We start from the raw sequence: 27274 nt of genomic DNA, 5'->3' as shown, positions 1-27274 counted from the left end.
TTTCTTCCATTTGTTTGTTGCATTGTGTTTTGATTCCCTTTGTTCGCTCTGTATGTCTCAGCACTGTCAATCTATTGTTTGTCAAGACATCTTCTCAAGGTACGTCACGGCAGATTCGCGCCCATGCGGGCTAACACGTCGCAGCAAGCATCTCCAGGGCTCTCCTTTGAATTCCAAATGACTATCCAGTGATCCGAGCTATTCTTCCAAGAGAATGGGATGGAGAGGAAAGAAGTCAGCAACCAAGCCCTCACTCCGTTGCCGTGCCCGCCGCTCGATTGCCGCCCGGGCGACTTTCGTGATGCGCCCTTCCTCCCGCCACGCCAAATCCATTCCAGATCCGCGGCATCTTGTGTCGACCGTCAGCCTGGCCCTGCTGCATTGCACCTTCACTGATCGTGTCGCGCTGGGCTTTTCCGCTCAGAGTTGTGTCTCTGGGCCCAACTTCGCTATCATCACCAATCACTGCAGTCTTGGCCTCTTTGCGTCCCTGCCATCCTGTTCTCTCTCCATGTTGTTGCTCTCCTCATTTTCCCTCTTTTTCTTCTCCTCGCTCTCCTTCTTTTCCTTCTCCTCATTCTCCATGTTTACATTCATCTCATCCTTCATGTCATTTTTCTCTCCGTTCATCTTGCTGCTGCCATGCTCTTCGTTCTGCTTCTCGTTGCTGTCTTCGCGCCACACAAGCGCACTCAAGTCAGAGCCAAAGCAGCCATGGAAATCGTCTGCAGCTTGTTAGACAAACCTTTTCATTGGATTGCGGCTTCTTTACCTGCAAATTCTGGAGATTCTTCCAAGAGCTTTTCAGTCTTCTGGCGGTCAAGATACTTGCACGCGCTTGCGAGCTGATCATCCCTGAAGAAGTCTCGGATGCCGTGCTCGTCGATTTTTGGGGGCAAAATCGGGCTTTCGTCTTCTTTTCCGTATATCTGACTGACCAGTGTGTCGTACCCCTTGGGATACTTCTGATTATCCAGATCGATGACATCGAAGAGTTGCTTGAAACAGTTGGCTGCTGCTTGTTTCAAGAGAGAGAACTTCTCGTAATGGCCGATTTTGTGGAAGAGCAGCTGTATCATTAGGCAGTAGATTCTTGGCTTCTGTTTTGAGAATGATTCCAGCTTCCCGGTGTAAGTGGCTTCTAGCAAGCCTCTGGCGACCCATGGTCGTGATTTGAGAGGCGCTAGCTTCAGAAAATGCATGTCGATATGTTGAGCATGAATATCCTAGATCATTGGTAAGCGCAATCCGGCAGAACCCGAATATGGAACTGCCAAATACAAAATCTCCTTAACTGTTCGAGAATCTCGCGAAATCTTGACGAGCGATTGTAGAGGACGAGTTTATGAGCTCTTCCATATGATTGACCTTCAATGAGCATCTCCACGTCAGTGAATTTGTCGTCCATGAAGAGCTGCGCCGTGTCTATCTGGGCGGCCATGGTTCTGAGGCTAGGTGCCTGGCTAAGCTGCGGTGTTCTTCAAACAGCGAAAAGGCGGCAAGGATGCTGAGCGGATTGGGTGTGAGGGTGACAGAGGAGCGAGATCTCAAGGAGGCGGAAGAACGGAAGTTTAAATAGGACGACACACAAGCAAAGGAAAACGTCCTTTGGGGACTGCACGTGAGGTGAGTGGAGAGATGATCTCAGGGGTGATTGAATGCTGCTTGAACTGAGACATTCTGCGCTTTTCTACTTCTGGGCCTTGCCCGTGGCTAGTTAGACGTGCGAAGAACATACGCAGATCATCTGGCAGGTGTTTAAAAGCGCGTTTTGCCATGTACAGCCATACTGTAGTATTTTCGGTAATCTACTAGAAGGCAATTTTGATTATACTGGCCCGACCTTTGGTCTCAGAAGAAAATTGACCCAGACTACCCCATAATGCGTTCATGCATCCATATCCCTCGCTGCATCTCTGCCGTTGAGGATCTTTTCGTTGCCAGAAGCTTCAACGGCAAATCTTTCCATGGCTCCGTTAGCCGGAACAAGACCTGCAAATCCATCCTCAAGACTCTGCCCTGATTTCCGCCATAGGTAATCAAGCGCATGGCTTCCGTGATCAAGGTTGGGCTTGACCTCCAGTCTGTGTTCCGACTTCCTGCTCTGGCTTCGGTTGAGACTCCAAGAATTTCTGTTGCAGAAACAAGGCATAGTCGACTGCAACGGATTACTTCTGAGCTCCAAGTATTGAGGCGGGCTTCGGGCATGGCAGAACTTACCTGCAAAACCCGGGTGCTTTTCCAAAAGCCTCTTGAGCCAATCCTGCGACATGTACCGTGCAATGAGCGGAAATCCATGGTTGGTAAAGTAGTTCCGAATGTCGTGCTTGTCTACCTCCTTGTCCAGTCGGCAATGGCCCTTACCAGGCTCTATGTATAGCAATTGGGCCGCGTGAAGAAGAAACGTGAAGTTATCCGGGATTTGCCTACTTCTGTAACATTCCTCGAAAGTAGAAATCGCGTTCTTGAAACGTCTGGCGGCCGCTTCTTGCAAAAGAGGGGTGCCCGTGACATGTCCGAAGCCATAGGCCCGGAGGATTTCATAGGCAAGTGGAAACCCATCTCTTTCTTCTGCTGCAAAAGTACCAGTGTATACTGCCTCAAGAAGCTCTGTAACATCCATCTTCGTGACTTGATGATACCAGACATTATCGTTCAAGTCTTGAATACCGATGCTGACTTCTGTAGCTGTCTTGTTCTGCGAATATAGTTAGCCGATTCGCACGACAGTTCAAGGCGTTTTGCATGTCCAACCTTCTCCAGAATCTCGCGGAACTTCGACGAGCGGCTGTAAAGGATTGCTTTGTGAGCTTTCAACGGTTTTGTACGCGGAGAATCCGAAAGACGAATCTCTAAGTCGGTGAAAGCATCACGCGACCAAAGACATGCTGTGTCGAGTTCCTCGGCCATAGTCACGCAGGTGACTGCTTCGAGGGTCAAGCGGATAATGGAGGCGAAGTCGTGATGGATTTGGTGGAACGATCCAGTGTCCAGGCGGATGACAAGGTGGTAATGAGAGATCTTGGAGGCGGTTGTGAAGTTCAAGTCAAGAGATCGGCGATCAGTTGATGAAAGAGTATGCCGCAGCCTCAGGGAGGGTCCAGCAATGAGCTTTCGTTCAGCACCACAGAGCTCCGGAGGCTGGACAGAAAGCTTGTGGTGAGATGTTGAAGAGGTTGGTGAAGAGTTAGGTGAAGAGGTGGGCGACGATGTGGGCGAAGCGGTTAGCGAAGGGGTGGGCGAAGAGGGAGGCGAAGAGGTGACCGAGGAGCTGCTTGAAGAGGTAAGCGAGGAGCTGGTGGCAAACAAGAAACTCAAAGAGCCTGCCGCTTAGTTGGCGCCGGGACGAGCCTCCATTGGTTGGGTGGGAAGCCGTTAACGAGAGGTTGAAGAAGAGGCTTGGAAAGTTTGAGAGGTCAAGAGCAGGCGGTGCGGTGCCATAAGCGAGTCGGCGTGAAGTGAAATGTGCTCTATGAATGTCTCGATTTTGAGATGTGATATCTATCCACCAATTCCATTTGTCTCCATGAAATGGCAAGTGACCATCAAGCGCCCCAATTTTGTAGAAGATCAAATCCGCTTTTTCCGCCGTCGAAACCAAGCCCATCCATTTTGCTGCCAATTTTGTGTTCTTCATTTAGAAACCCTCCTGCCAAATTTTCCAGCCGCCAATTTTCCGTTCTCGCCCTCACGGCTCCCTACCACGCCCATCATCGCCACCCGTTCCTGATATCGGGACTTTCTGTATTCCCGCACTCGAGTCATTTTCCGTAGCCCGGAAATCTCATCGTCGACAACAGTGGGCCAAGACTATGGCTATTACTCGCTTTCGTAGCGCTTCTCAAGATAGAGAGCGTATTCAACTGTACACAGTCAATCAAAGATCATGAATCGTTCTGGATCATGGTTAGTCTTACCTGCAAAGTCAGGAGTTTCCTGAAGGGCCTCCTTCAGCTCGTCATGATTGACGTAATGTGAGATGAGAGGAAAGTAGTCGTCTATGAGCATCTTGCGGAGGTTGGTATCGTTCAGGGGAAATTTGTTTACGCGTTCCCGGTTGAAGATTACCGGGATGGCGTTGTTCAAAATATCCAATATGTCACGAGCATTCTCTTTGTGGTTTGTTCTCTCCTCATATTGACTCCATTCGGTGAACCAGGCGACAAAAGATCCTCTGAATCGTACGACGGCTGCCTCTTGCAGTATGGGCGTGCCAGTTTTGATGCCAAGGTCGTGACTCTCAACAGCGGATACCAGATCTTCACTGGTCGAGCACTCGGAATTCTCCTCGATTTCTCCCGCGTAGATTGCATATACCAAGCCTCTGAATGTGGACAGGCAATTGTCGAATACGCTGGACTTGGGGCTGTTGTCGAGTTCGATCTTGGTGAGAGCCTTGTTCTGGAAAATATCTCAGCCACAGCGTTCATGTTTTTGAGACAGCGTATGATTCTTTACTGGCCCACCAATGTGGATGGAAGCACAGCTCACCTCAAGCAGGATATCGCGGAAAACCCGTGAGCGCTCGCAAAGAATCGCTTTATGTCCTTTGAAGCAATCCTTCTTGAAACAGATTTCTATGTCCGTGAAATCTCCGGACCAGTAAAGGTCCTCAAAGTGAAGTTGGCATGCCATGGCGAGGAATCGTAGCCAAACTAGTATCCGTTAAAGTCATAGGTGAAGCTTGTGGAAGATGTTGCGGAGTTGCAAGGCCTGCAGAGGGTCGGAGGATGATCTGGGGCGAGCTTAAAGGTGAGACAGCCCGAGGTTCGTAGAGTGCCGTGAGACGAGTATGGAATGAGGTGGATGATGGAAAAGCTCGAGGGTAGCAGAGGGTCAAGGGAGGATCTGGCCGAGCTTGACGGCGAGAGGGCCCGAGGACGGCAGAAGTTCGTGACGGGTCTGCAATGAGGTGGTTTGTCAGAGGGCCCGAAGATTGTGAACCGCCGGAAGACAAGCGAGCTTGGGACGAAGTGGTTGGTGAGAGGGCCAGAGGATTGCAGGTGATCGCGAGGAGGGTCTGGAGGGAGGCGGTTGGCGAGAGGGTCCGACAGTGGTAGAAGGTCGAAGGATGATCTGGAGCGGGGTGGATGATGAGAGGTGCTGAAGGTTGGAGGCCGGAAGGCGGTTCTGCAGCGATGTGGTTGGTGAGAGAGTCTGAGACAAGTCGAAGGTCGGAAGACGGGTCTGGAGGGAGGTGGATGGCGAGAGGCCCCGAGGGTTGAAGGTTGTGGACGTCTCGAAGGCAGAGGGTTTGAGAAGGTCCGCGAATACCGCTTGCGGGCAGAATCTGTTCGATGAGAAGTGATCGAAGCAAGTGAACTTAGCTACTACCTGACTCTACTACAACTCTTTAGAAAGTGCTCCTCCCACGGATGATCCACTCGTACAATGTCGAAAGTTTTCCCTCAAAGATACGGACAAGAGCCACGTCCAGCAAATGTAAAAGAGTTTCGAACCATCCTCCAACAAAAGCAGATATGAATGAACAGGTCCCCACAATTCTCAAAAATGTATCACCACCAACGTAGCATGTTGGGTTCCTCTGACTGTTGAGGGAGAAAATAATCCTCAATCGACGGCCAGCGAATCCGATAGCGTTGACGGCAACGACAAATCAAGTCACTCTGCTCCGACTGATGCTCGCCGCCGACTTCGCCTTCCTCACTTGTCTCGGATCCTTCGCTTCCCTCGCTGTTTTTGTTCAACCAATCTACGGAAGGCTCTGGACCCGCAGGATGAAGAGGGTCTCTAAGTATGGATGCCAGGGCTGACGGAGAGGCGCGCTCTGGCTCTATCCAAAATACCGTACGGCAAGCGAGAGCATAGTCAGCTAGCAGGTGTCAGTTTCTGATTTGATTCGGATTTGAGGACCATTTACGGTACCTGCGAATTCTGGCACGCATCTGACGAGAGTCTCGATTTGTTCCCGGCGCAAGTATGCTCCAATGCCCGGAGCAAATCGTGTCATGAAGAAACCCCTCAGTTCGTCTTCGTCATGATCTTTTGTGATGTTGACAGACTTGCTGCTTGACTTGGCGTACATCATTCTGACCAGCCTCTCGAAGTCGTCGCCTTCATGATGTCCACGAAAATCACTTGGCTGCGAGGCACTGAGAAGCAATCGAAAGTTGGACGCAGCAGCCGATGTCAGCAAACGCGTTCCAGACCTTTGCCCTGCTTTGTAGGCCTTTAGGGCGAAGGCGATGTTTCCGATGGGCGGATAGTTCCTGTCGTGGTTGAAACCTCCAGTATGGATCGCTTCGAGAAAGACTTCGAAGATCTCGCTGTCCGGGAAGATCTCTGCATCTGCTAGCTTCAGGTTGATCTTCTCGGTGGTTGGGTTCTGCATCCATTTCTTCAGCACAAGACGCGTGGTTCTTGGGCAACAAAGACCTGCCTACCATGGAAATCATGAAGCCAAACATGCGTGACTGGGTGCGGAGGACAATCTTGTAGGACTTGAAAATCTTCTCCCGCAGCCGTACTTCAACATCTGAAAACTTTCCTGACCTCCAGAAAGGTGTGAAGCAAAATCCTTGGGACATGTTGCCACACAGGCCGCGCCTGGCAGCAACCCCACAGCGAATAGCGGGAGACAAAAGGGACGTGCAGGCAAGGTGAGGTCGAAAATGGATTGCCTGTGAAGGTTTTTGCGAGGAGTTGACGAGAGAGTGCGGAGATTCAGAGGGCGTGAGACAGAATAGGTGGCTGTCAAAGTTGAGTCGAGTCGACCGCTGGGTTAACGTTGGGGTTGAGCGGGACAGACGAGGAAAGAACGAGCAGAGTGCCTGGCAGGAGCCCACGTGCGATTCCCGCATGCAACAAGCACCACCCACCTTTCAACTCTCGGACTCAAAATACTGTTTTACTCAAAATACGAATGTTCCTATGCTTGACGCTGCCACGACCTTCATCCTCCGCGCCCCAAACTCCTAAGCCGTACCGCCCCATCCGCTGAAAAGAGCATGGCGAGAAAGAAAAGCAAAGATTATGTCGAGCACGAGTGTCTCCGAGGACGGGCAGAACATGGTGACACACTGGATGTGCTGGGGCCTGAGCGGCGGGTCAGCGCGAGATCTCAAGACAAGAACAGCAATCCACACCAGTCGGGTCAATGAAAAGACCGTCCATGTGCTGAACCAACAGCGATCCGCACGTTTCGCAAGCGATGCGTCTGTAGAGCTCTTCCAAGGGAGGCATTATCGAAAGACGGCCTGGACGAAAGCGTGGCGTTGCCTCGACGGACATCACATAGTTGCAACTTCGACATTCCGTTTGGATAAATCGCCGCTGCGAAACCTCTGTGCCGTCGCTAACGTTGCAGCGCTTAAGGAACATTTCTTCCAATAGCTCTACTGTTAATTGTCAGCATCAAGTCCCAGGTCCCCTGCGCTGTGGGATGATGCTTACTCGCAAAACCGTGGCTTTCACTGGCAGCCTGAAGCAGCGCGTCATGGGGAGCGGCCACCGGATAACGCCGTATCAGAGACTGGATGAATGTTGAGGCCATATAATTGGGGTCGCCTTCCGACGAGAGATGAGAAAAGAGGAACAGAATGTCATCCACGTCGAGGGGCGGATCGCGCTCAATGAGGTCCCAAAGTATGGCTCCCAACAGCTCCGAGAGCCGTGGACTTCCCAACGTGTTCGATGCAAAATAGAGCCTCGCATACAGCTCCAGAACGTCGGTCTTATCCGACGGCATCGGGTAGGGCAGAAGAAGTTGTCCAGTTTCCCAGAATGCCACAACATGGCTGATATCTTCGGCTTCTAATCCTTGCACGTGGAGTCCAGGCCACATCTTCATCTCAGGCTAAGATCGCTGTCAGTCGCGTATTCCATGCGGGATTCAACAATCACTAACGCCATTCGCCCCGGGTTGCGCAAGCAATTCAGCGAATCTCTCAGAGTGCTTCACTGCCACCGTCCTGTGAATGCCTTTAAAGTAGTCCTTGCCGCATCGGACAAACGTGACGTTTTCCATGAAGCCTCGCGCCGATTCATGGTCTTTGAATGGTGGGAATGGTCCTGGCCACTCATGTGGCAAAGTAAGGCCCTTGACGGTGTTGTTGAAGGCTTGGAGATCCTGTCTGTATGCATTGGCAATCAATTCGTCAAGCGAGGGCTCCAGATCTGCCGCATTCAAAAGAGGTGCCATGACAGAAAGGGGTGAAAGATGCCGGATTGTGGATTGAAATGTGTAAGAGACAGGGTGCGGCGTTCTAAAACGATTTGATGCCGATGCGATGATGATGTTGTTGCGCAGTCTCTTCGAGACTCCAGCAGAATATACCTACCTAGGTAAAGGGGACAGAGCCGTCACAGTGCGCCTTCCAAGAGCAGTATTCTTCAACTCCTGCCGTGACCTTGCCGCGGCTCTGTCGCAGCTGCTGGAATTCGAGAACCGCCCCTGGCGACACCCACAAACCAAACCCTGAAAAAAAAAAAATATCCAAGCTCTTCAAGGTCCGGCGCCGCGATGGCTCGAAAGCAACCCAACAGTCAGTGGCAGACAAGACGTTCCTGATTTCATGCGTCAAGTGCCGCTCCAAACAGATGGACAGAAGGATACAGTCGGTAATCCAGCCAGACAGCCAGCCAAGCATCCACCCAGGAGTCGCACCGACCAAACACTCACCACAAACGGTTGTCCAGCATCAATCTTCCAGTACCGATTCACCCGGATGCTTGCTTTGTTCTTTTGCGTCGGCAAACGCAAGAACCAGCAAACAACTTGAAAATGCCGGTTTCCTCAGCGTCACCCATAACTGTCTGTTTGCGTCAGCTACAGTTTGGACGTGCGGCGGCACTGGTTTTGCCAGACAAGCGTATCCGACGCCGGCACATCAAGCATTCGAAAGATCAGTTCCGGAAGCGAGTTGTGACAAGTTTCGTCAGATACGTACGCGCCGCGCTTCAACAGCGTCAGCCGCGAGAGCAAGAGTAGGCGCATCCCCAAAAAACCCAAACAAGCCCGTCAAAGCAGGGCCGAAGAAAAACTGAGAGAGATCATGAGAAACCGTGGGTATACCCGAATGCAGAATAAAAGCAGAACACAGTTCGGAGAACAGGTCCAAAAAGTTTCCGCCCGCCGCGCCATTCCGTAACCGTCCACCAAGCCATGCTCGCCAAGTGTGTTGTTGTTGTGTGTGTGCATCCCGATTTTGTTAACGAGTACGCCGCTTTGCCTGTTGCCCAAGCCGTCGCCAAATACTGCCAATCCTGTCATGTTTACGCGGGGAGTAGACAGAGGGAGTAATGGCACCGGGGTTCTACTTCGGAATGCCAATCTCGTAGCCCAAAAGGACCTCTGTCGAATTACCCTCCCATCCGCGATTACCGCCGGTCGAAATCATAAATGTGCATGTGGGGTCGAGGTATAGCTGGGAGATGACGCCAGTCCGGTGGCCGGGCACAATCAGGTACGGAACGGCGGAGTGCTTGGGGCCCTCTTGATCGTTGAGCTCGTACAGACGCAGTATATCGTACGAGGCACTTCTAAATGTTAGTCCGACGGGTTGGGAGTTTCAGACCAAGTGTGTAACTCACCAAATCAAGTGCTTGCCGTTGGGCATTGCCCGGACGGTACTGACGGCACCGGAGACGGAAGGAAATCTAAAGGATCGCGAGGGCTCACGGAGTCCTTTGTGCAGACTGTACTCATCGACGGAACCATTGCGGCGCCCGGCGTAGATGAAATTTCCGTCGGGCGACCAACATGCATTCATGCACCAGGGAGGGATTCCGCGAGGTGGTGTTATGCGGGCTATTGGGTTCGGCTGTCTTCGGTCCCAAACGCGCAGCGTGCCGTCTATGGACGCATCCATAAAGGTGGTGTCGGAAGATGGTGGCCCGTCATCGCGGGCCTGGGGATTTGTAGAGGTCTCGGCACCTCCCGAAATATCTTCTGAATGAGGTATACCATTGGGTGGGGGAGCCGAATCAGCATCAACGCCCTCTTCTGCCTTGCTAGTGGCATTGTTCAGAGTGCTGGCTCCTAACTGGGAAGCATCGCCATCGAGTGCTGCCTCTGTGGCCTGGACAGGGCCACCAGCATCGGTCATGTCCACATCGCCTTCTGCATCTTGCTCTGCTGCTTGACGTATTTCATTGGCAATGGCTCGCGAAAATTCATCATCTTCGTCGTCACCAAATCCAGCGGCCGAGGGATTCCCACCCGCTGTATCCCCGTTGCCGCCAAACAAGGAGTCGTTGTCATTGTCTCCAAAAAGGGAGTCATTGTCTGCTTCGGCATCCTGATTCCCAGACGGCGGCACACCATTTGGCAAGACACCGTTCGTCGAGGGCTTCGACTCGTTATTGGAACTGAAAGTGCCATTCGTCATCAACGGCAGGCCAGACTCTTCGGGCACTGGCAAAGATGAAAGCGGGCGCGGCTCGATGGCTGATATTTGTCCGCCACTGGTCTCAAACCGCCTTTTGACCTGACCAGTATTTAAATCCCAGTCATTGATGGTTTTATCCCAACTTCCCGACAGAACAGATTGCTCGTCTCGAGACAAGCTTAGGACGGACACGGCCGAGGTGTGCTTACGCAACGTTGTAATTCGGTATCCTTCCTGGTGGCGCACGGTTTGGAGGTTTATGGCGCCAGACTCAGTGCCGGACAAGAGCCATAGCGCTTGGTGGTGGACAGCAAGAGAATAAACGGGAGAAAGAATCATGGAGTCGTCATTCGTTACAGCTGAGTTCCGGTCTTGGGGACATTAGTTGTGGAATCGATATGCTGATTTTTCAAATTTACCTGATGTCTCCTCGTTTTCCCAATAGCTGAGCAGTACTCCCGCCTTGGTAACGCTGTCGACAAACGGATGCCGTTGCGCGACGGTCAGCATAAGCTTTCCGTTGGCAGTATCTACCCAGTTGAATTTACGAATGTAGCCATCGGCTCCGCCACTGAAGACCCATCGCATGTCCGGGGTTGCGGTTATGGTGTTGATGGAAGTACTGTGAGGGGCGGCAATGGTTGGGACAATGTCGTAGGTCGATGCGGAGAGCGCTTCGGGGCGTACCGAGGGCCGCCAGGGCAGGGTCGAATTCGATGGAGTGGTTGAACGATGTGGGGAGGCTGAAGCTAGGCGGATTGTTGGCTGTGATCTCGGAGCGTCTTGCGCAGAAGCTGATCCATTCGTTGCCAACTGCCGCCTTTCGCGCTGAGCCCGCGAGGGTGAGTCTGGTGTGTCGTCTTGATCGTCGTCATCGTCGTCGCCTTCCTCGTCGTCATTCTCTCCTTCAGCGTCCATATCTCCATCTTCCCCATCACCGTCGGCATCGGCGTCTGCGTCGCCTTCAGCGTCGCCGTCGCCGTCTCCATCGTCCATGTCCTCCATGGTCTCGTCAACGTCGTTCTCGGAGCTCGACTCTGCTGGCATGTCAGCGATCAGTACGCGAAAGTATCTGTAGATTGCAACATCATACCATTCTCGTCGTCGTCCTCAAAGCTCACCATCTTGGGCGTGCTTTCCCGAAGCGGCTGAGCACTGGAACAGGCGATCTGGTGAGCGTTCCGGCGATTTCGCGCGTGAAATTGTGACGCCTTGAGATATCTAAGTGATCCGGGGAGAAAGAATGTATGCAGACAGCACAGAAGGGAAAAAGAAGCTCGAGAGAAGATGTGGAAGAGGACCGTCCCAGCAGCCAGGCACGCGCTTGGCGTCGCCTCGGGCGGTGAGCGGGGCAGCGGCCAAGCTTCCCCGCCGGTAGAACCCTGTGCCTCATCACCAACTTCACGTCACGGCTGCGGAAAACACTCTCTCATCACCCGGACCGGCTCGACTGTACCCAGGACTGCTCATTGTGCACCATCACAGTCAACAGCTCCGTCGAGTTGAGCTCCGCACGATGCGAGATTCAAGCAGGTCATCGGCGAAGCTGCCCCAAAAGGTTTTCTGATCAAGCATAGGATTCGGAAACTTGACGCGCTCAGTGACAGGTGCGTAGGACCTGACGAGTTGGATACAAGAGCGCTGATGCATGACAGGTCCGATATAGCTGTCTTCACGCGCGAGGTGACGCCCATGTCGCGCAAAAACACGTCGCATCCCACGGCCGTGTCAGCCTGACCCAACCAAAAAACGCCTCCTGCCTGGCTCCGTCGACTTCAACCGAGTGACGCATTGGGTAGATCTTCGAGTTTGTGTAGCATGACGTTGCAAAGAATTGTCTTGCAGGTGCAACAACCATCTCCGCAGGCCAGCTTGAAATGTAGGAGCTGGAATGTTTCAATCCCATCAGCCGCCACACCTTGTAGCGTGGGTGGAGTTGGACCGGAGAAGGTTGAAGTACACTTTTACAATCGAGGCATTGGAGGCACAGGCTGCATTGCTTCTCGTGGGAACAGATACCATGATCCAAGGGGGTGTGGGCTTGAAGAAGACGCCCCGAATACTTCTCTCTTCCGCTAAATTGTAAAACCTTTTCCCCTAGCCCATACCATCTATCGGTCTTCGCCAGAGAGTCACGCCGGAATCAGGATAGGTAAGTCTCACCCTGGGCGACATGTGTTTGCCCATCGTCGTAATGTCGCGCAGTGGGCTATGTACACACCCGCGTTTGCGCCACCAAAAACGGAAGAATCGAAGCAGGGCTTCGGTCGATGTGTAGAGGTATCGATGCATTTGCAAAGAGAAGCATCCATGCAAAAAGGCAGGATGACTGTCCTGTAAGTGATGTAGCGGGCTCATCTCCATTTTGCCTGGCAGATACAGCTTGTAGTACCGTCAACCCTGCTGTCTGCCGCGGACAACAAACGCAAACAAAGGATTACTTGCCATCAAAGTCTCGCCAGCTCACAGTTTGGGAACGCTTGTCCATCTGTTGTCTCCATGACGATCTGTTGCTGGACGTCGACGCCGAACCGAGCCTGAGGCCTGAGCCTGAGCCTGCCAAAAGTGTTGCTCCCTTCCCAACTTGGTCGACTTGTGCGCCGACCCACCGCCAAAGCTCGCCGTTTCTTCCACCGCCGCCGTCTTCTCTCCACCATCATAACATTCTTTGCCAGCCGAGCATCGCAATCGTTACTCCATTGCTCTGCGACAGCGACTGCACCTCAAGATTCCCTTCGCTCGCTTCCCTTATTCGCGCGCCGTCCACGATACCCACCTTTCTCTCTGCATTTTGCAACGCGTCTCCAATTCGTTTCGTGGTGCTGAGTCCTGAGCCATCTCCACACGGCTTGGGGTTCTGCGAAAGCCACCATGTCGACGACCTCCGGCAGGCCAAAAAAGGCCATCAAGAAGTACTTTTCGGATGGACCGTCCGAGTCTACGCCCGGTTCACTCGAAGAAGGCTGGTCGACGGCACCTCCACGACGAAGGATCCCGCCTGCCGGTCAGAGCAGCCACCCAACTGTCGAGGATCCCCCCAGTCTTAATCCGAGCTGGGACGAAGAAGTGAACCCAGGCATCGCAGAAAAATTCTCAAACCGGCGCCCAGAGTTTAAGCCACAGTTCGGCCCGCCTCCTCCTCGCCGCAGCGAGCTTTCGCGAGATATCCAGCAGTACATTTCTGAGTCCCGTCTTCCCGTCAACACATCATCGTGGCTTTCGAAGCCAGAGATTCCAAGCTCGAGCGAGATCCTGGATGAGAGTCAGGGCGATGAGGATGAGGTCGCCGTGTACCAAAACAAGGTCGACGGTCCTTGGGATTCTAAGGAAGGGTATCTCGAATCCCATTTCGAGCTCCTTCGCGAGGATTCGATTTTGCCCCTTCGACAAGCCGTCGGCCGCATTCGATGTGATCCGTGGCACAAAGAGGATGTGTACGGTACTTCAGTCGGACTCTACGAAAAGGTTCGCATCGTCGCGGTCAAGTTTGCCGGCAGAGGACTTGCCGTCAAAGTCCAATTTTCACTCTCACGCTCTGGCAAGCGAGTCCATTGGGCACAGTCGAAACGGCTTCTCGCTGGCAGTCTCGTAGCTCTCACCACCGAGGACGACAAGTTTCAATCAATTTGCAAAATGGCAACGATTGCAGCCAGACCTCAAGAAGGACTTGAACTCAGCCCTCCTCAAGTGGAATTGTTCTTTGCTCGTCCAGAGGACATCGAGATCGATCCTGGCATGTCGTTTTGGATGGTTGAGGAAAGATCCAGTTTTCTTGAGGCAAGCCGACACACCCTTCGTGCTCTCCAGAAGCTCATGAGGGAGCCATTTCCGATGATGAATCACCTCGTGTATGTCGACCAGGCCGTTTCGGCTCCGTCTTACGTCATTGAAAATCCATTTACGGACCTGAGGGCCGCCTTTGACGCTGAATGTCCAGAGAGAATCGACATTCTCAATGACTGGCAGGCAGATCTTCCAACAGAACTCGACAAGACGCAGCTGCAATCTCTAAACAGGATGCTGACGAAGCGCTTGGCGGTTGTACAAGGCCCACCAGGAACTGGAAAGACTCATGTGTCTGTTGTTGCCTTGAAAGTTCTACTTCAGAACTTGGCAAATGACGGACCACCCATCATCGTAGCATGTCACACCAACCATGCACTGGATCAACTACTGCGTCATGTTGCCCAATTTGAGCCCGAGTTTGCGCGCTTGGGTGGCCGGTCCAAAGATGTCGACGTCATCAAAAAGAGGACCTTGTTCGAGCTCAGACAGGCTGAGAATGTCGCCACTATTCATGGTGGCATGAAGATGCCCGCGATTGTCAAGCAAAGAAATCTTGAGAAAGAAATGAAGGTTCTGCTCTCACCTTTGGAGCAAGATGTAGAGTTGATGAACCACAAGGTTTTGCATCGAATGGGTCTACTCAATGAATGGCACGTCAACTCTCTCGAAAATCCTCCCAACACCTGGGTCACCCACGGCTCAACAGGTACTCAAAGCAATGATTCAGATCCAATTGAGCAATGGCTCGGCAAACAAGTTGAGCATATTATTGGCGACAGTGAACCGGACGATTTTGGCTTTGAATATGAAGAGGTGGATCTTGAATTGGAACAGCTCAAGGAAATCGAAGCTGAGACCGGAATCCAAGACGAGGACTTTGAAAAGATGCCCGGCAATACAGTCAATCTCGCCGACAGAAAGAAGGGCAAAGAAACCGGCTTCATGGAAGATGCAGAGATTCAGGCAATGCTCGATCGCGAAACCAACCTGTACAAAATCAAGTCGAAATTGCGCGGCTTGGTCTACAACTATCTCAAACGCAAAGCCAAGAGCATCATTTCGTCCGAATTCCGTGAAATCGCAAGAGAGTACTACGACGCAGCTGTTCGCCGCACAGCTGGACGCTGGGAAGAGGATCTTGTTCTCCTGAGGAAACAGAAGATTATTGGAATGACCACGACTGGATTCAGCAAATATCGCGCTCTTGTGTCAGCCCTCAAGCCAAAGGTTGTTCTCATCGAAGAAGCAGCAGAAACTTTGGAGGCTCCTGTTGCTGTGACATGTGTCCCATCTCTGGAGCATCTCATTCTGGTCGGCGACCATCAGCAGCTAAGGCCACACTGCCAGGTCCGGGAATATGAAGAAGAACCATTCAACCTGAACATGTCTCTCTTTGAGCGTCTCGTCAAGAACGGCGTGGAGTACGATACGCTTCGGAGACAGCGGCGCATGATCCCAGAGGTTCGCCGCCTGCTCCAGCCCATATACGGCGACCTCATCGCCGATCACCCCGTTGTCAAGGATCTGGAATATCGCCCGCCCGTCCCTGGAATGGGAGGAGTCAACTCGTTCTTCTTCACCCACGAGTGGGAAGAAAGCAGGGACTCCTCCATGTCCACTTGCAATGACATGGAGGCCAGCATGGTAGTCAAGTTTTACGAGTACTTGTACATGAACGGCATCGAACCCGACAATATCACCGTCCTGACCTTCTACAATGGCCAGCGCAAGCTGCTGCTTCAAAAACTGCGTTCTAGTCCGAACTTTCGAGGAATTGGTCGCTACTTCAAGGTGGTCACCGTTGATTCTTACCAGGGCGAAGAAAATGACGTCGTCATCTTGTCGCTCGCGCGCAGCAATGACAAGGGCACCGTGGGCTTTCTGGACATCAAGAATCGGGTCTGCGTGGCACTGTCTCGTGCCCGAAGAGGCTTCTACCTCTTTGGCAACGGCGAACTTCTTGCTTCTGAAAGCAAGATTTGGGCGCAGGTCATTACGATCATGGCGGGAAAAGCAGGCGCAAAATTGAAGACTGATCCTCAGATGCGCCTGGGCTACTACTTGCCTGTCATGTGCAAGACTCATGGCAGAAAGACCTTCCTCGCAGGACCCGAAGATTTTGAGTACTTGAATGGCGGCTGCGAGATGAAATGCCAGGGAAAGCTGCCTTGTGGTCACAACTGCCATCTGCGCTGCCATCCGTAAGTCATATCACCCAAAGTACCTCCTCATGACGCTAACAGGTACAGGTTTCCACACGAAGTCGTCATCTGTACCCGCCCTTGCTTGCGCGATCTGATTTGCGGCCACACCTGCCAGGAGCCCTGTAGCGACGCTTGCCAGTGCAGGCAGTGCATCAAAACCGGCGGCAACTCTGCCGGAGCCATCCTCAAGCCCGGCACGCACTTGGGCAGACCGAACGACCCGAAGCCCGGCATCATGCCAAATCAATCGCAGACCCTGGGTTCGGCCCCAGCATCCCGAATCGCTGCCGTCAACAGTGCTCCTCCGAAAAGCGAGGTCAACACCGTGGCGGCCTGGCAAGCGTACCCGGCCAACGTCCGCCAGCACGACGCGGAGCAGGCGGCGGCGCGCAAGAGCGCTCGCGAGAGCAGAGAAGCCGAGGAAGACGAACGCCTCAGAGAAGAGTTGGAGCGCAATCTCGATCGCATGGTCCTCGGAGACGAGGGCATTGGCCACGAGGCCCCGCTCAGTGGACCGCCGTCGCCGCCTCTGCCTTCGGAGGCGTCCACTCGCGACCGCGTCTACCACAGCCGCCCTTCGGCTTCTGGCCGCGTCAAGTACACTGAGACGTACGTTCCGGGGCGTGGCGGCAGCGGCAGCGGCAGCGCCAGCAGGAGGAAGGATGGCCGTAGTCAGAGTGAGCAGAGTCTTTTGGACTGAGCTTGCTTGCTTGCTGAGACATGCGGAGGGATGCGGAGATGGATGGATGGAGGCATGGACGGGTGGAGCATGAATGAGGTCGTGATGGGTCAGCTTCGCAGGGAGGAGGTCGGATGGGGCTGATGGACGAGACGGTCAAGTAGTCTGCTTAGTACGTGGGTTGGTAGGGTGGTTTCTCCTTTCCCTATCTAGTTTCCCGTCTGGAAACGCAGAAAGCTAGACGCCATAAACCCAGAGCGCTTGTGTCCTTGCACTCGTGAATTTGGAGCGAATGATGGGCAGACGAGTGGTGGGTTGAAGTGGGAGTGCTTTTCTGCCTCTCCCTCCCTCTCTTTCTCTTCCTCGCTGTGTCGAGAGTGGCACGGACGTCACCTTGCCCACGCAGCAACCACAATACGACGCAGAAAAGCCACCGTCACCAGTCACAAGGGCCAATCCAAACGCGTGCGGCAGAGATGATGTCTTCGTATTTGCATCTGCATCTGAATATCCAAGTTCTATACCACGTATCCTATCCATCCTATCCGCACACACACTCTCCCTCAATCGACCCGTTTATTTCGCTTCGCTCCTCGGCGCTCTGTTGCTTTGCCCGTCCGTCCTGTCTGTCTGTCTGTCGCCATAACTCGATTCACGTCCACCCGTATGCTGTATGTTGTATGCTGTTGTGTCCGTCCGCCGCGCGCGCAAGTCGGTCTGGTGTCTGCTGACTCCACGTCGCTGACCCCGTCAAGTGTGGACCTGCGGCCTTTTTGGTGACCCAACTAGGACCGCTGGTCATCTCGTCTCGTGCAGCACTCCTCGCCGCACTCGCACTGCTCCCCAATTCCACTTCTGCAATTAGTGAAAGACAAGGAGAGAGAGAGAGAGAGAAAAAGCATGATGCGACAGAAAAATGCACAAAAGCCCATCAGCCAGTCAAGTCAGTCCGGAAAACAGACCACGACCAAGCCGAGCGCGCGAGCACAAGACGAAGAAGGAGCAAAAAGTCCAAAACGCCCACCCACACGCACGAAACAACACAACGACACAAGGAAACCTCAGTCGAAAACAAGGATACCCAGACAACCCAAAAACAAGCGCCACGCTGATTGCCTCTTTGCTTTACAATACCTACAGCGCCGGATAGGAAAAAACAGCAGAAGCCAGACCAGACCCGCCAACCAGTGTGATGAAAACCCTCAAGGGAAGACTTAGGAAAGGCATGCATGCAATGCTAACTGACCCACACCGCCCCACCCTTGAATCGCAGTGCGTGGGAAAGGGGAGGAAGGGAGAAAGAAAGAGAGAAGGGACAAAAATCTTGTACGTGTATGAGAAAGATAAAGGCAGTAAAAGGTAAACTCCGTGGTCGCTCACAATGCTGTCGATCTGAATGTTGAAAGGAGCGGTGCCGGGAGGTGTGCTCGATCAAGGTTGACGTGATGGCCGCATTGGAAAGATGGTCGGGCTGGCTCCCGAGTGCCTGCGATTGTAGCAGGACACCAGTCGATGCGCTTTGCACCCAAAGAATTCCCAACAAGATTCCAGAACCATTCATCTCAGCCCAGCCGTCGTCGCTCCGATCACGTTGCTACAACTCCATCTTCCACCGGGTTCTCCATGTTGACATCTTCCGCGGTAGTACCGTCCAATAACGACGTCGGCGGGGCCTGGCCCGCTTGCGCCAGGGCCTGGTGTTCTGGCGACGGGCTGGAGATATTTGCCGGCGACGGCGTGCCCGTGCTGAGCCTCGCAGTCGAGATGGATGCGCGGTTGGCCTTCTTTTTGAGCTTTGCTTTGGCCGTGTCGGTCGGCGGCTGGTCGTCGGTGAAGGTCTTCCACTTGCGCCAGCCGTCGTAGTCGATAAGGGCCTGCATGCAGCCCCATTCCTTGACCTTGCGCTCGAGCCAAACAAAGTTGACTGGCTGTGGGTTGATAAGTCAGTTAGAGTTTTCGTAATGAGGGGGTTGAGGGAGTCAATGCCTCACCTTTGTCAAGAAATCATTGCACCCGGCCGCCAGCGCCTCGTGTCTGTCACTTTGCAAAGAGCTGGCCGTCAAAGCCACGATGATGACTGGGCTTTTGAAGACGACCCCCGGCAGCAATTTGTCGTTTTCTGTGACTCCACTGCTGTAACCATCTGCAGAATCGTCGCTCTTCTTTCTATCTCCCATCGATAATGGATTACTGAAGACTCCAATGTTGTTTACTCTTTCCAATCGCCTGATTTCTTTTGTCGCTTCCAGTCCGCTCATGATTGGAAGTTGGATATCCATCAAAACCAAGTGGAAACCGCCTGCTCGCCACTTGGTGACTGCATCCCGACCGTTCATGGCAGTCTGCCAACGAACTTTTAGACGCTTCATAAACGCTTCGAGCAATTTCAAATTGATAATGTTGTCCTCGACGATAAGCACGTTGATAGGTGGAACTGAGCCGTCGAGAAGACCTGATGGCAGACTGGGCATGTCGACATTGTCGGCCTTTTGGCGCTTGCTCTTTTTCGGCTTTCGGGGATCAGGGGACTGCACACGTGGAGCCGGGGGGGTTGCGACCTTGGCAGCGGGTGCTACTTCGGGGGCAGGGGGCGTTGGTAGTGGCGGAGGATTGGGGATGGCATGTTTGGTATCTGAAGCCGTCGAGTCGTGGCGCGGTCGGCCTCCAGGTCTCGGGGGCAGTTGCTGAGAGGATGCGGCGGGGGCTCCAGGGTGGACCAGTTGCGTGGGCGAGGAAGTGGGATGGCGATGGTACTTGGGACGGTGTGTGTGACCTCGACGGGTCCCAGGTGAAGGAAGAGGAGGCACCTGACCAGTGGTGAGCACGGCGATGGATCGGTCCCGTTCTTGCGCTGCGTGCGATTGGCGGCTCTCATGTGACAGCGAAGTCAGCGAGCCTGGGGAAGGGACACCCAGGTTGACTGGCATCGGGGGGAAATATTCGGTTCCATTCTCGACGGGCCGGTGTTGTTCGTCATAGTAGTGGCTGGCGTGCGGCGGGTATCCATGCCGAGGCGATGGCTTCGGGGTCCTCCTCTGCGGCACATCTATTATCAGGGCCTCGTCGACCGTCTGGCCACCAGGGAAATAGGCGTCGAGGGTGCGGCACATTTCCTCCTCGGGGCCCAAGGTCCTCTCGTTGTGTTTTGCCGCAGCGTCGCGGGGCACAATGCGCAGCGTGACGTCTGGCGCATCGAAGCTCTTGCCCAGCGAGTTTTTGTATTTTCCAAGTATGACGTCGCGCACGTCGTCGACCAGGTCGTCCTCCCTGACCTGGACCAGAGTGGCCGACGCGCCTGGTCGCCTCACCCAGATTTTGCGGTGAATCATGTTGGCGCTAAGGGTCGCGGCGGGGTCCTTGACAAAGTAGTCGTCTTGACGAGTGGGTTGGGCAGGGTCGAGCAGGGTCTTGATCAGACGGGCATTCGAGTTGTGGACGAGGCTCTGGCGCCGGACGGCTTGAGGGCGGGATCTGGGCAACAAAGCGTCGGGCGTGGGCAGCGGTAGCGCGTCGTCGGCGGTTTCGAGAGGGTTGGAGTCGTCGGCGCCAGGGTCTGCAGCGGGAGGCTGATCGGAGGCCGTGGGAGTGGGCTCCTCGAGGGCGACAATGGGAGCGGTCGTGGTTCGGTTGACGACGTTGACGTCTTGTTGCGCGAACGGAAGCGGTTGGTGATGGTTTGAGGCCAAGCTTTCGGACCGGCTGGCGATCGTTTCAGCGGAGGGGTGTCGCAATTGGACGGGCCCGTCGCTGCGCGTCTCGGACTCTGACTGGGCCAAAATGGGCAGCGAAAGTTGCGTCGCCTTGTTGGCGATTGAAGAAGTCGAGCCGTCGCGGCGATGAGAGCGGTGGGGGCTGGGAGAGATGCGGCGTCCGTCGAGCACGAGGCCAGCGGTGCGCGAGCGAGGGTGGTGCGGGCTGCTGGGGGTTGGCGGTGCTAGTCCGGCTGACAGCTTGGTCGGGGCTGGCGTCGGGGGCGTCGCAACGTCGGGCTCGCACGACTGCGAGGCCGTCGAGCCTCTACGACTGAGCTTGTGCCGCACGCTTTCCGCCAGGCGCAGCTTGAATGGTGGCATCGGAGGGAGAGGGGAGGGTGGACAGTGGCTCGAGCAGCGTCGGCGCAGCAGCGAGCTCAGCGTTGGCTCAGATCATTCCGATGGAGCGACGGAGAGGAAGTGGGGGGAAAGGAGACGCAGCAAGCTCCAGAGAGATGTTGGTGTTGAGTTGGAAAGCCGAGGCTGCTTGCTTGGACTTGGACTGGGACTGGGACTCGCTCTGTCTTGTTTGGTTGGCCGTCGGTGGATGGATTACATTACCTAGGCCCGGCAAGGTACTCTACACCACATCAGCTCTGCGTCTCCTATACTGGCTGGACATGTCGACCCGTACGGCACCGCAGCGAGCACGCGCCTCGCCTCGACTTCTGCAAGGCCTCTGGCCGCAATCGGGAGTCCGGCGGGGCTGCTGCCCGTCAAGCCCAAGACCCACTGCATCCAGTCCAAGCAATCTCCGACTACTACGAATACATCCATGGACGACCGTCTCTTCGATGATACGCCACGCCGAGACGGGGGTTATCGTGCCTGTCAACGTTCGTTACCTGGTCCAATTGAAAACGCCCAATGCCATTCCGCGGCATGCCGGTTTTCTCTCTCACGACCTCTAGCCTATGGCCGTGCTGCCCGTGGCGTTGATTCTGTCCGGAGACAGCCCCGGTTGCACAGCATGCGGAGACAGCAGTCTTTGAGCATACCTACCTCTATTGATCAAATCATTGTTCACATGAACCCGAGTGTTTTCCATCTTCGAGACATGTTTTGGGCGCAGCTGCATGCAGCCACCATGCAATTCCATCAGGCAATCTGAAAGCAGGACAAATCAATGGTTGACTTCATGACTTGATCATCATGGCAAAGGGCGAACGTGTGGTGTCAACTGCCGTTGATGACCAGGAGTCAATCTTCTTGCTCTTGTTGGAAGATGCGTGAAAGTGGCAAAAGAGACCCAGACATTTTGCATCATCGAGTCAAGTAGGATGGTCTGTCATGCTAATTATAATACATCTACAGTAGTATGTACTGATGTTCTGAACTCCGTCTCGTCCTCACGCACAACTCTGCCCCGATCGTTCCTGATTCGGCTGATTGATAAGATAACGACAGCAGCTGGCCGAAGCGTCATCGCAGTCATCGCCCTCGATGCTTACCTACCCTCTTCATCTCTAACCCGCCACTCGACATGTAATCCCGACTTGCAACGATCCAATATTCACTACACCACGGTTGGCAAGGTCGAAGACTCCCGGGACCCGCCAACTTTCGACCTTTGCACCGCCTCCTCGCCGCACATTCCAAGCCAGCCCCATGCCCAAGAAGCGGCAGTCCACGTTCAATTCCAAGCCAAGTTACGTGCATCCCTCGCTGGCCTCATCGCGTCCATCCAGCTCTGGAGCTTCTCAAGCTGGTCCTTCAACTCCCCGAAGCGTAAATGAACGGCTGAACCAGCTACGTCGCGAACAAGCCCCCAAGGCGGGCACCCAGCAGCGCAATGAGCTGGCCGAGGGTCTCAGTCAACCGGCGCTCCATCCGGCCGTGAGACAACTCCTCAACCTACCTGCCGTCGCCGGTCCAAGGGTGCATAGTCCTGCGAGACTTTCAAATGGGAGGCGCGTCCCTGGCCCTGCGCCCCCGCAGAGTTGGCTAGAAAAGAGCTCCGATCGCGAAGAGCTGGAGCAAGGGGAGGCCTCCAAGTCGGTCTCGCGCTCTGGGCAGGCACCCGCATTTTGGCCTGAACGCTTGCCCGAGTCAAGGAGTCTGGTCGATTTGACCCTCAAGACTCTTGCTCGGAATTGGGATTGGATTGTCGAATACGAGCAACATTACCTGGCAACGCTTCCGATTCCCCTCAAGGACATGCTGTTGACTTACATTGCTGTACATGGCCCCGCCAGCGGGATTGGACTCGGGACTTTAAAAGTCCTGTTCAAGGATGAGGATGAGGTGCTGGGCGGCACTGGCAGCGACGAGCTCAAACATTTGGACCTAACCACCTTTGTCGGTGATCGCTTGTCCCTTGCAGATTTGACAAGATTCATAACTCGACCGACAAGCTCAAAAAAGGACGACCCCGCCGTGGCCTTGGACCGCCTCGACATATCGGATGGCATTGCGGAATCTTGGGAGGAGGCCGCCGAGTCAGGGGCACCGCAAATCCCGCAAAACTTGAAGAATGCCCGATTTCCATGTCTGACACACTTGTCGCTTGCACATCCTCAGACGAGTTCTTGGGCACAACTTCTGTCCTTGTCGACACATTTGCAAACATTGACGCATTTGTCCTTGGCGTACTGGTCGACGCCGACGCTGACTCCCAACGCTACAACTTCATCAATTTCATCCAGCCATGGTCGAGTGCAAGCTGGCGGTCGTCACTTTTATTCGGACCTAGACAATGACTGGCACGAAGCTGCCAACATTCTTCGACGCCTCTCTCAGAACACATATTGTCTTCGATGGCTCGACGTTTCCGGCTGCGAATGGCTTCCGGCACTCACGTGGGGCTACCCTGACCGATACGAGCGGATACTCAACGCGCCAGGTAGGAGGCCATTCGAAGGCGAAGATTCCTGGGAAGTCAAACAAGGACCCTGTGGGCCGAGCTGGACGACGAGTTGGCGGCAGGTTTCCTACATCAACTGCTACCAAGGTTGGATCCCACGAGACGTTGACTCGGTGCGGCAGCTCCCCGCTGGACTGCTAGGATGCGAGTTGTTGGGTTACTTGAGAAGCGACGAGGCAAAGAAGTTGCCGGAAAGTCCTCTCAAGAGTCAAGAGTCGGCTGTTCAGGTGCGCAGGTGGCTAGAAAAGGAAATGGAGCATAGAAAGATTGCGGATACGATTCACTGGCTGAGGGATGTTGGTGGAGGACCGTATTGTACGTTCGACTACGGCTGGTCATGGGCCCCCATGAGAAATCCCCAGGGGCGGGAACTGGATTAGACGGGACGATGTGCCTTTCCACTAGTTTTGAAGGTTTCAAGACAAGATTGGTGAATGAATCACCAGAACTTTCATGTTTATACAAAGCAAATCAGAATGCTGGTCTGCCAAGCGCAAACCGTTTTCGTATCCTTGATGTTGGACAGGACCTGACCGAGCCGATCCGGGGCCCCGCACAGGGATCTTCGGCTAGGCTCGGCCCAAGCTCCAACAGCTCACCTCCGCCTTGCTCAGCTCAAGACCTCCCTCCGTCTCGCACTTCTTCATGATTTCACCACACCACCATGCCAATGGCTTCGATATCTCGTCCCCCGCTCCGCTGGACCCACCGTAGCAGCTCTGTCGTATGGACACGAGCCGTTCACGCCGGCCGTCGCCCCTCCCATCCCTCGCCCTTCCGAAGTACCCAGCCGCATGGTCGAGAACAACCAGCAGCGTTGCCGTCAATACTGCCATCCCGCACAGTCGCAACATATACGCCGCACTCCCACGCGTCCGCGCTCTCCGTCCTACCAAACAATGTGGATCCAAGCTCCGAACCCTTCCAATCCAACGCCGCCGCCTTCGCTGCCCTTCAAGACCACATTTCGACCCTGCACCAAAAGGTTTCCCTCGGAGGCCCTGAAAGGGCACGCACAAAACATGTCGAGAGGGGAAAGATGCTCGTGCGGGATCGCATCACTGCATTGGTTGATCCAGGAACGCCGTTTCTGGAGCTGAGCGCGTTGGCGGGAGAGGGCGTGTACGAGGGGGAAGAGGTGCCGGCGGGCGGGATCGTAACAGGACTGGCGAGGGTTGAGGGGGTTTGGTGTGTCGTTGTGGCAAATGATAGCACGTAGGTGTTACTCTTGTTTTGGAAAAGACGGAAGCGAATATAGCTGATGGCGCAAAGTGTCAAGGGCGGGACGTATTATCCGATTACGGTCAAGAAGCATTTGAGAGCGCAAGCTATTGCGCAGGAAAACAGTGAGTATGGCTTGTTTCTCGAAGGGGGTAATTGACTTGGCATAGGACTACCTTGCATTTATCTTGTTGATTCTGGCGGCGCGAATCTTCCGCACCAAGCTGATGTGTTTCCGGACAAGGAGCACTTTGGACGAATATTCTACAATCAGGCAAACAGTGGGTCCATATCGTGTCAAAATTCTACAAAGTCCTCGCTGACTGTCTCAGTGTCTGCCATGGGCATTCCACAAATTAGTGTTGTCATGGGTCCTTGCACGGCTGGTGGAGCCTACGTGCCCAGCATGTCCGACGAGTCCATCATTGTAGCCAAACAAGGCCACATTTTCCTCGCTGGGCCTCCGCTTGTCAAAGCTGCAACGGGAGAGGTCGTCAGCCACGAAGATCTTGGTGGCGGTCAGCTTCACAGCGAGGTTTCGGGCGTCACTGATTACCTGGCCGTTGACGACGCGCACGCTTTGGTCCTTGCCCGCCGTTGCATCTCCAACCTCAACTACCCCAAGTCCGCATCGCCATCGCCATCTCCTACAACCAAGTCCTTCGACGAACCCCTATACGACCCCCTGGAACTCCCTGGCATCGTCGGCACCAACCCACGGCTCCCCGTGCCCGCCCGCGACATCATCGCGCGCGTCGTCGACGGCAGTGTCTTCTCCGAATTCAAGCCGCTCTACGGCACGACGCTGGTGACGGGCTTCGCGCACATCCACGGGCACCGCGTCGGCATCCTGGCCAACGACGGCATCCTCTTCTCCGAAGCCTCGCTCAAGGGCGCGCACTTCATCCAGCTGTGCGAAAAGCGCGGCATCCCGTTGCTCTTCCTGCAAAACATCTCGGGCTTCATGGTCGGCGCGGCCGCCGAGCGCGGCGGCATCGCCAAAAACGGCGCCAAGCTCGTCACGGCCGTCTCGACGGCGCGCGTTCCCAAGTTCACCGTCGTCGTGGGTGCCAGTGCTGGTGCTGGCAATTACGGTATGTGTGGGAGGGCGTACGGTCCACGCTTCTTGTGGACGTGGCCGAATGCAAAGACGTCAGTCATGGGCGCCGAGCAGCTGGCCAGCGTCATGGAGAGCGTGGGGAAGCGCGACGAGGGGCTGCGTCAGCGCATCGAGCATGAGAGCGAGGTGCTGTTTGGCACGGCCAGGGGCTGGGATGACGGCGTCATTCGACCCGAGATGACCAGACACTATCTCGGCGTTGCGCTAGAGGTGGCCATGGGCGGTGTCAACGCGGAGATGCGCGTGGATAGGGAGGACAGAGCTCGTTGGGGCGTCTTCAGGATGTGAGCGAGGAGGACTGGGACGCGGTTTGTGCTGCTTGCATGCATTGCTCTGGTGCGCCTTTGTGTGGTTTGCATTTATAGTGTCCTTCATCCAGCATCGAATGCGGCAAATCAACCATCTTGTCAGTTCACGAACCACATCACCCCCTGCCTCACAGACACTCTGCTGTTTTCCACTCTCCAGTCGATTTCTATGAGAAACACTCTGCATAAACGCTCCTTGTACGCGGCGCCCGGTCTACACTCACCTCAGCCCTACCGGTACCCACGTGCGGCAGCATCGCAATGCCTCTAGATCCACCCCTCACCAACCATACCCGCACCCCCCAGCGCCGCCAGTCCCAGTGATCCCTCTCTCAGTCCCTTCGCAAAGCACTCAAACAGCCATACGCTCCACTGAAACAGCACAAGAAGACCAACCAACGCACATCCCTCGGCGCCCAGGCCCAAGGCAACGCCATGCCATGGCATGCCACGAACTAATCTCTGACGCACGCACGCACGCATGCGCGTCAACACGTCGGTCGGTCCGTACCTGCAGTAGCTCACTGCTCCTTCCGTGCGGCAATCCTTCAAGCCGCTGCCGCTGCCGCGCCCTCGTCGCCAACGCTGCCAATGCCGCCGCCTCTCGGAAAAGCATCTTGGCTGAGCTGCTGCGCCACTGTGCCGCTGTGCGCCGCTGTGCGCCCGCCCGGATACGCGGCGGCAGCTGGAATCCATAATGATGGTCCGGTGGTGGGTGGTGTGCGAGACGAGACGACAGTGGACGGCAGGACGAGAGAGCGTGAAACAGAAATGGCAACGGCAAGAGAAGCGTACCTTGCTCGCGACCGGGCCATTCAAACCGGCTCGACACGGGGCACATTCCACCCGACACGAGATGCGGCAAACTGCCGCGAGACGAGCCAGCTGCAGCCGGGCCAGCACATTTGAGATAAAGTAAAGCGTGAGTGGCAGGGAAGATCGGAAGTATCCGACGCTGAAGCGAGCCAACTCTGTCCGATTGTGGGGAAACC

At 54.7% G+C, this 27274-nt stretch overlaps 10 protein-coding genes across 10 annotated transcripts; 3 read left to right on the top strand and 7 right to left on the bottom strand.

Annotated features, from left to right (window-relative positions):
- Positions 1-535: 535 nt before the first annotated feature.
- J3D65DRAFT_623823 (uncharacterized protein) lies at positions 536-1255 on the bottom strand. The gene has a single exon (XM_066800188.1). It carries the CDS (start codon positions 1200-1202, stop codon positions 750-752), a length of 453 nt encoding a protein of 150 aa, XP_066655084.1. The 5' UTR covers positions 1203-1255; the 3' UTR covers positions 536-749.
- Positions 1256-2060: 805 nt separating this feature from the next.
- Positions 2061-4635, bottom strand: J3D65DRAFT_667644 (uncharacterized protein; the record flags this gene model as incomplete). Its single annotated transcript, XM_066803041.1, has 6 exons — positions 2061-2158; positions 2221-2698; positions 2755-3274; positions 3824-3863; positions 3918-4401; positions 4492-4635. 6 exons carry the CDS (start codon positions 4633-4635, stop codon positions 2061-2063), a joined length of 1764 nt encoding a protein of 587 aa, XP_066655083.1.
- Positions 4636-5794: 1159 nt separating this feature from the next.
- On the bottom strand, positions 5795-6607 carry J3D65DRAFT_676978 (uncharacterized protein; the record flags this gene model as incomplete). Its single annotated transcript, XM_066803634.1, has 3 exons — positions 6405-6607; positions 5882-6346; positions 5795-5833 (listed from the first exon to the last, which is right to left on the bottom strand). The coding sequence occupies exons 1-3, from the start codon at positions 6546-6548 to the stop codon at positions 5795-5797; spliced, it is 648 nt and encodes a 215-aa protein (XP_066655082.1). The 5' UTR covers positions 6549-6607.
- Positions 6608-7330: 723 nt separating this feature from the next.
- On the bottom strand, positions 7331-8161 carry J3D65DRAFT_602982 (uncharacterized protein; the record flags this gene model as incomplete). The annotated part of the gene is made up of 2 exons (XM_066798173.1): positions 7331-7816; positions 7868-8161. The coding sequence occupies 2 exons, from the start codon at positions 8159-8161 to the stop codon at positions 7331-7333; spliced, it is 780 nt and encodes a 259-aa protein (XP_066655081.1).
- A 1123-nt stretch (positions 8162-9284) lies between these two features.
- J3D65DRAFT_534644 (transcription factor SPT8) lies at positions 9285-11351 on the bottom strand (the record flags this gene model as incomplete). The annotated part of the gene is made up of 3 exons (XM_066796698.1): positions 9285-9498; positions 9553-10708; positions 10769-11351. Coding segments are annotated over 3 exons (1953 nt in total), but the record flags the coding sequence as incomplete, so codon positions are not given.
- Positions 11352-13220: 1869 nt separating this feature from the next.
- J3D65DRAFT_553018 (P-loop containing nucleoside triphosphate hydrolase protein) lies at positions 13221-16505 on the top strand (the record flags this gene model as incomplete). The annotated part of the gene is made up of 2 exons (XM_066797106.1): positions 13221-16336; positions 16385-16505. Coding segments are annotated over 2 exons (3237 nt in total), but the record flags the coding sequence as incomplete, so codon positions are not given.
- Positions 16506-18420: 1915 nt separating this feature from the next.
- J3D65DRAFT_358641 (uncharacterized protein) lies at positions 18421-21318 on the bottom strand. Its single transcript, XM_066795621.1, has 2 exons — positions 19010-21318; positions 18421-18946 (listed from the first exon to the last, which is right to left on the bottom strand). Exons 1-2 carry the CDS (start codon positions 21089-21091, stop codon positions 18605-18607), a joined length of 2424 nt encoding a protein of 807 aa, XP_066655078.1. The 5' UTR covers positions 21092-21318; the 3' UTR covers positions 18421-18604.
- Positions 21319-22008: 690 nt separating this feature from the next.
- J3D65DRAFT_623810 (uncharacterized protein) lies at positions 22009-24145 on the top strand. Its single transcript, XM_066800186.1, has one exon. The coding sequence runs from the start codon at positions 22379-22381 to the stop codon at positions 24011-24013; it is 1635 nt and encodes a 544-aa protein (XP_066655077.1). The 5' UTR covers positions 22009-22378; the 3' UTR covers positions 24014-24145.
- Positions 24146-24297: 152 nt separating this feature from the next.
- J3D65DRAFT_695808 (CoA carboxylase beta-like protein) lies at positions 24298-26441 on the top strand (the record flags this gene model as incomplete). The annotated part of the gene is made up of 3 exons (XM_066804011.1): positions 24298-24848; positions 24906-24979; positions 25025-26441. The coding sequence occupies 3 exons, from the start codon at positions 24298-24300 to the stop codon at positions 26260-26262; spliced, it is 1863 nt and encodes a 620-aa protein (XP_066655076.1). The 3' UTR covers positions 26263-26441.
- J3D65DRAFT_623809 (uncharacterized protein) lies at positions 26420-27273 on the bottom strand. The gene has a single exon (XM_066800185.1). The coding sequence runs from the start codon at positions 27121-27123 to the stop codon at positions 26635-26637; it is 489 nt and encodes a 162-aa protein (XP_066655075.1). The 5' UTR covers positions 27124-27273; the 3' UTR covers positions 26420-26634.
- Between the last annotated feature and the right edge of the window lies 1 nt (position 27274).

Source organism: Phyllosticta citribraziliensis (genome assembly GCF_038025025.1).
Source record: "Phyllosticta citribraziliensis strain CPC 17464 chromosome Unknown J3D65scaffold_6, whole genome shotgun sequence".
Classification (NCBI taxonomy): Eukaryota; Fungi; Ascomycota; class Dothideomycetes; order Botryosphaeriales; family Phyllostictaceae; genus Phyllosticta; species Phyllosticta citribraziliensis.
The sequence above is the reverse complement of the archived record's forward strand: the minus strand, read 5'-3'. Positions and strand labels throughout refer to the sequence as shown.

Coding starts and splice junctions, on each gene's coding strand:
- J3D65DRAFT_623823 (XM_066800188.1), bottom strand. CDS start 1,202: ATGCATTTTCTGAAGCTAGCGCCTCTCAAATCACGACCATGGGTCGCC.
- J3D65DRAFT_358641 (XM_066795621.1), bottom strand. CDS start 21,091: ATGCCACCATTCAAGCTGCGCCTGGCGGAAAGCGTGCGGCACAAGCTC. Junction 18,947..19,009: donor GCAATGATTTCTTGACAAAG/GTGAGGCATTGA, acceptor ATCAACCCACAG/CCAGTCAACTTTGTTTGGCT.
- J3D65DRAFT_623810 (XM_066800186.1), top strand. CDS start 22,379: ATGCCCAAGAAGCGGCAGTCCACGTTCAATTCCAAGCCAAGTTACGTG.
- J3D65DRAFT_623809 (XM_066800185.1), bottom strand. CDS start 27,123: ATGTGCCCCGTGTCGAGCCGGTTTGAATGGCCCGGTCGCGAGCAAGGT.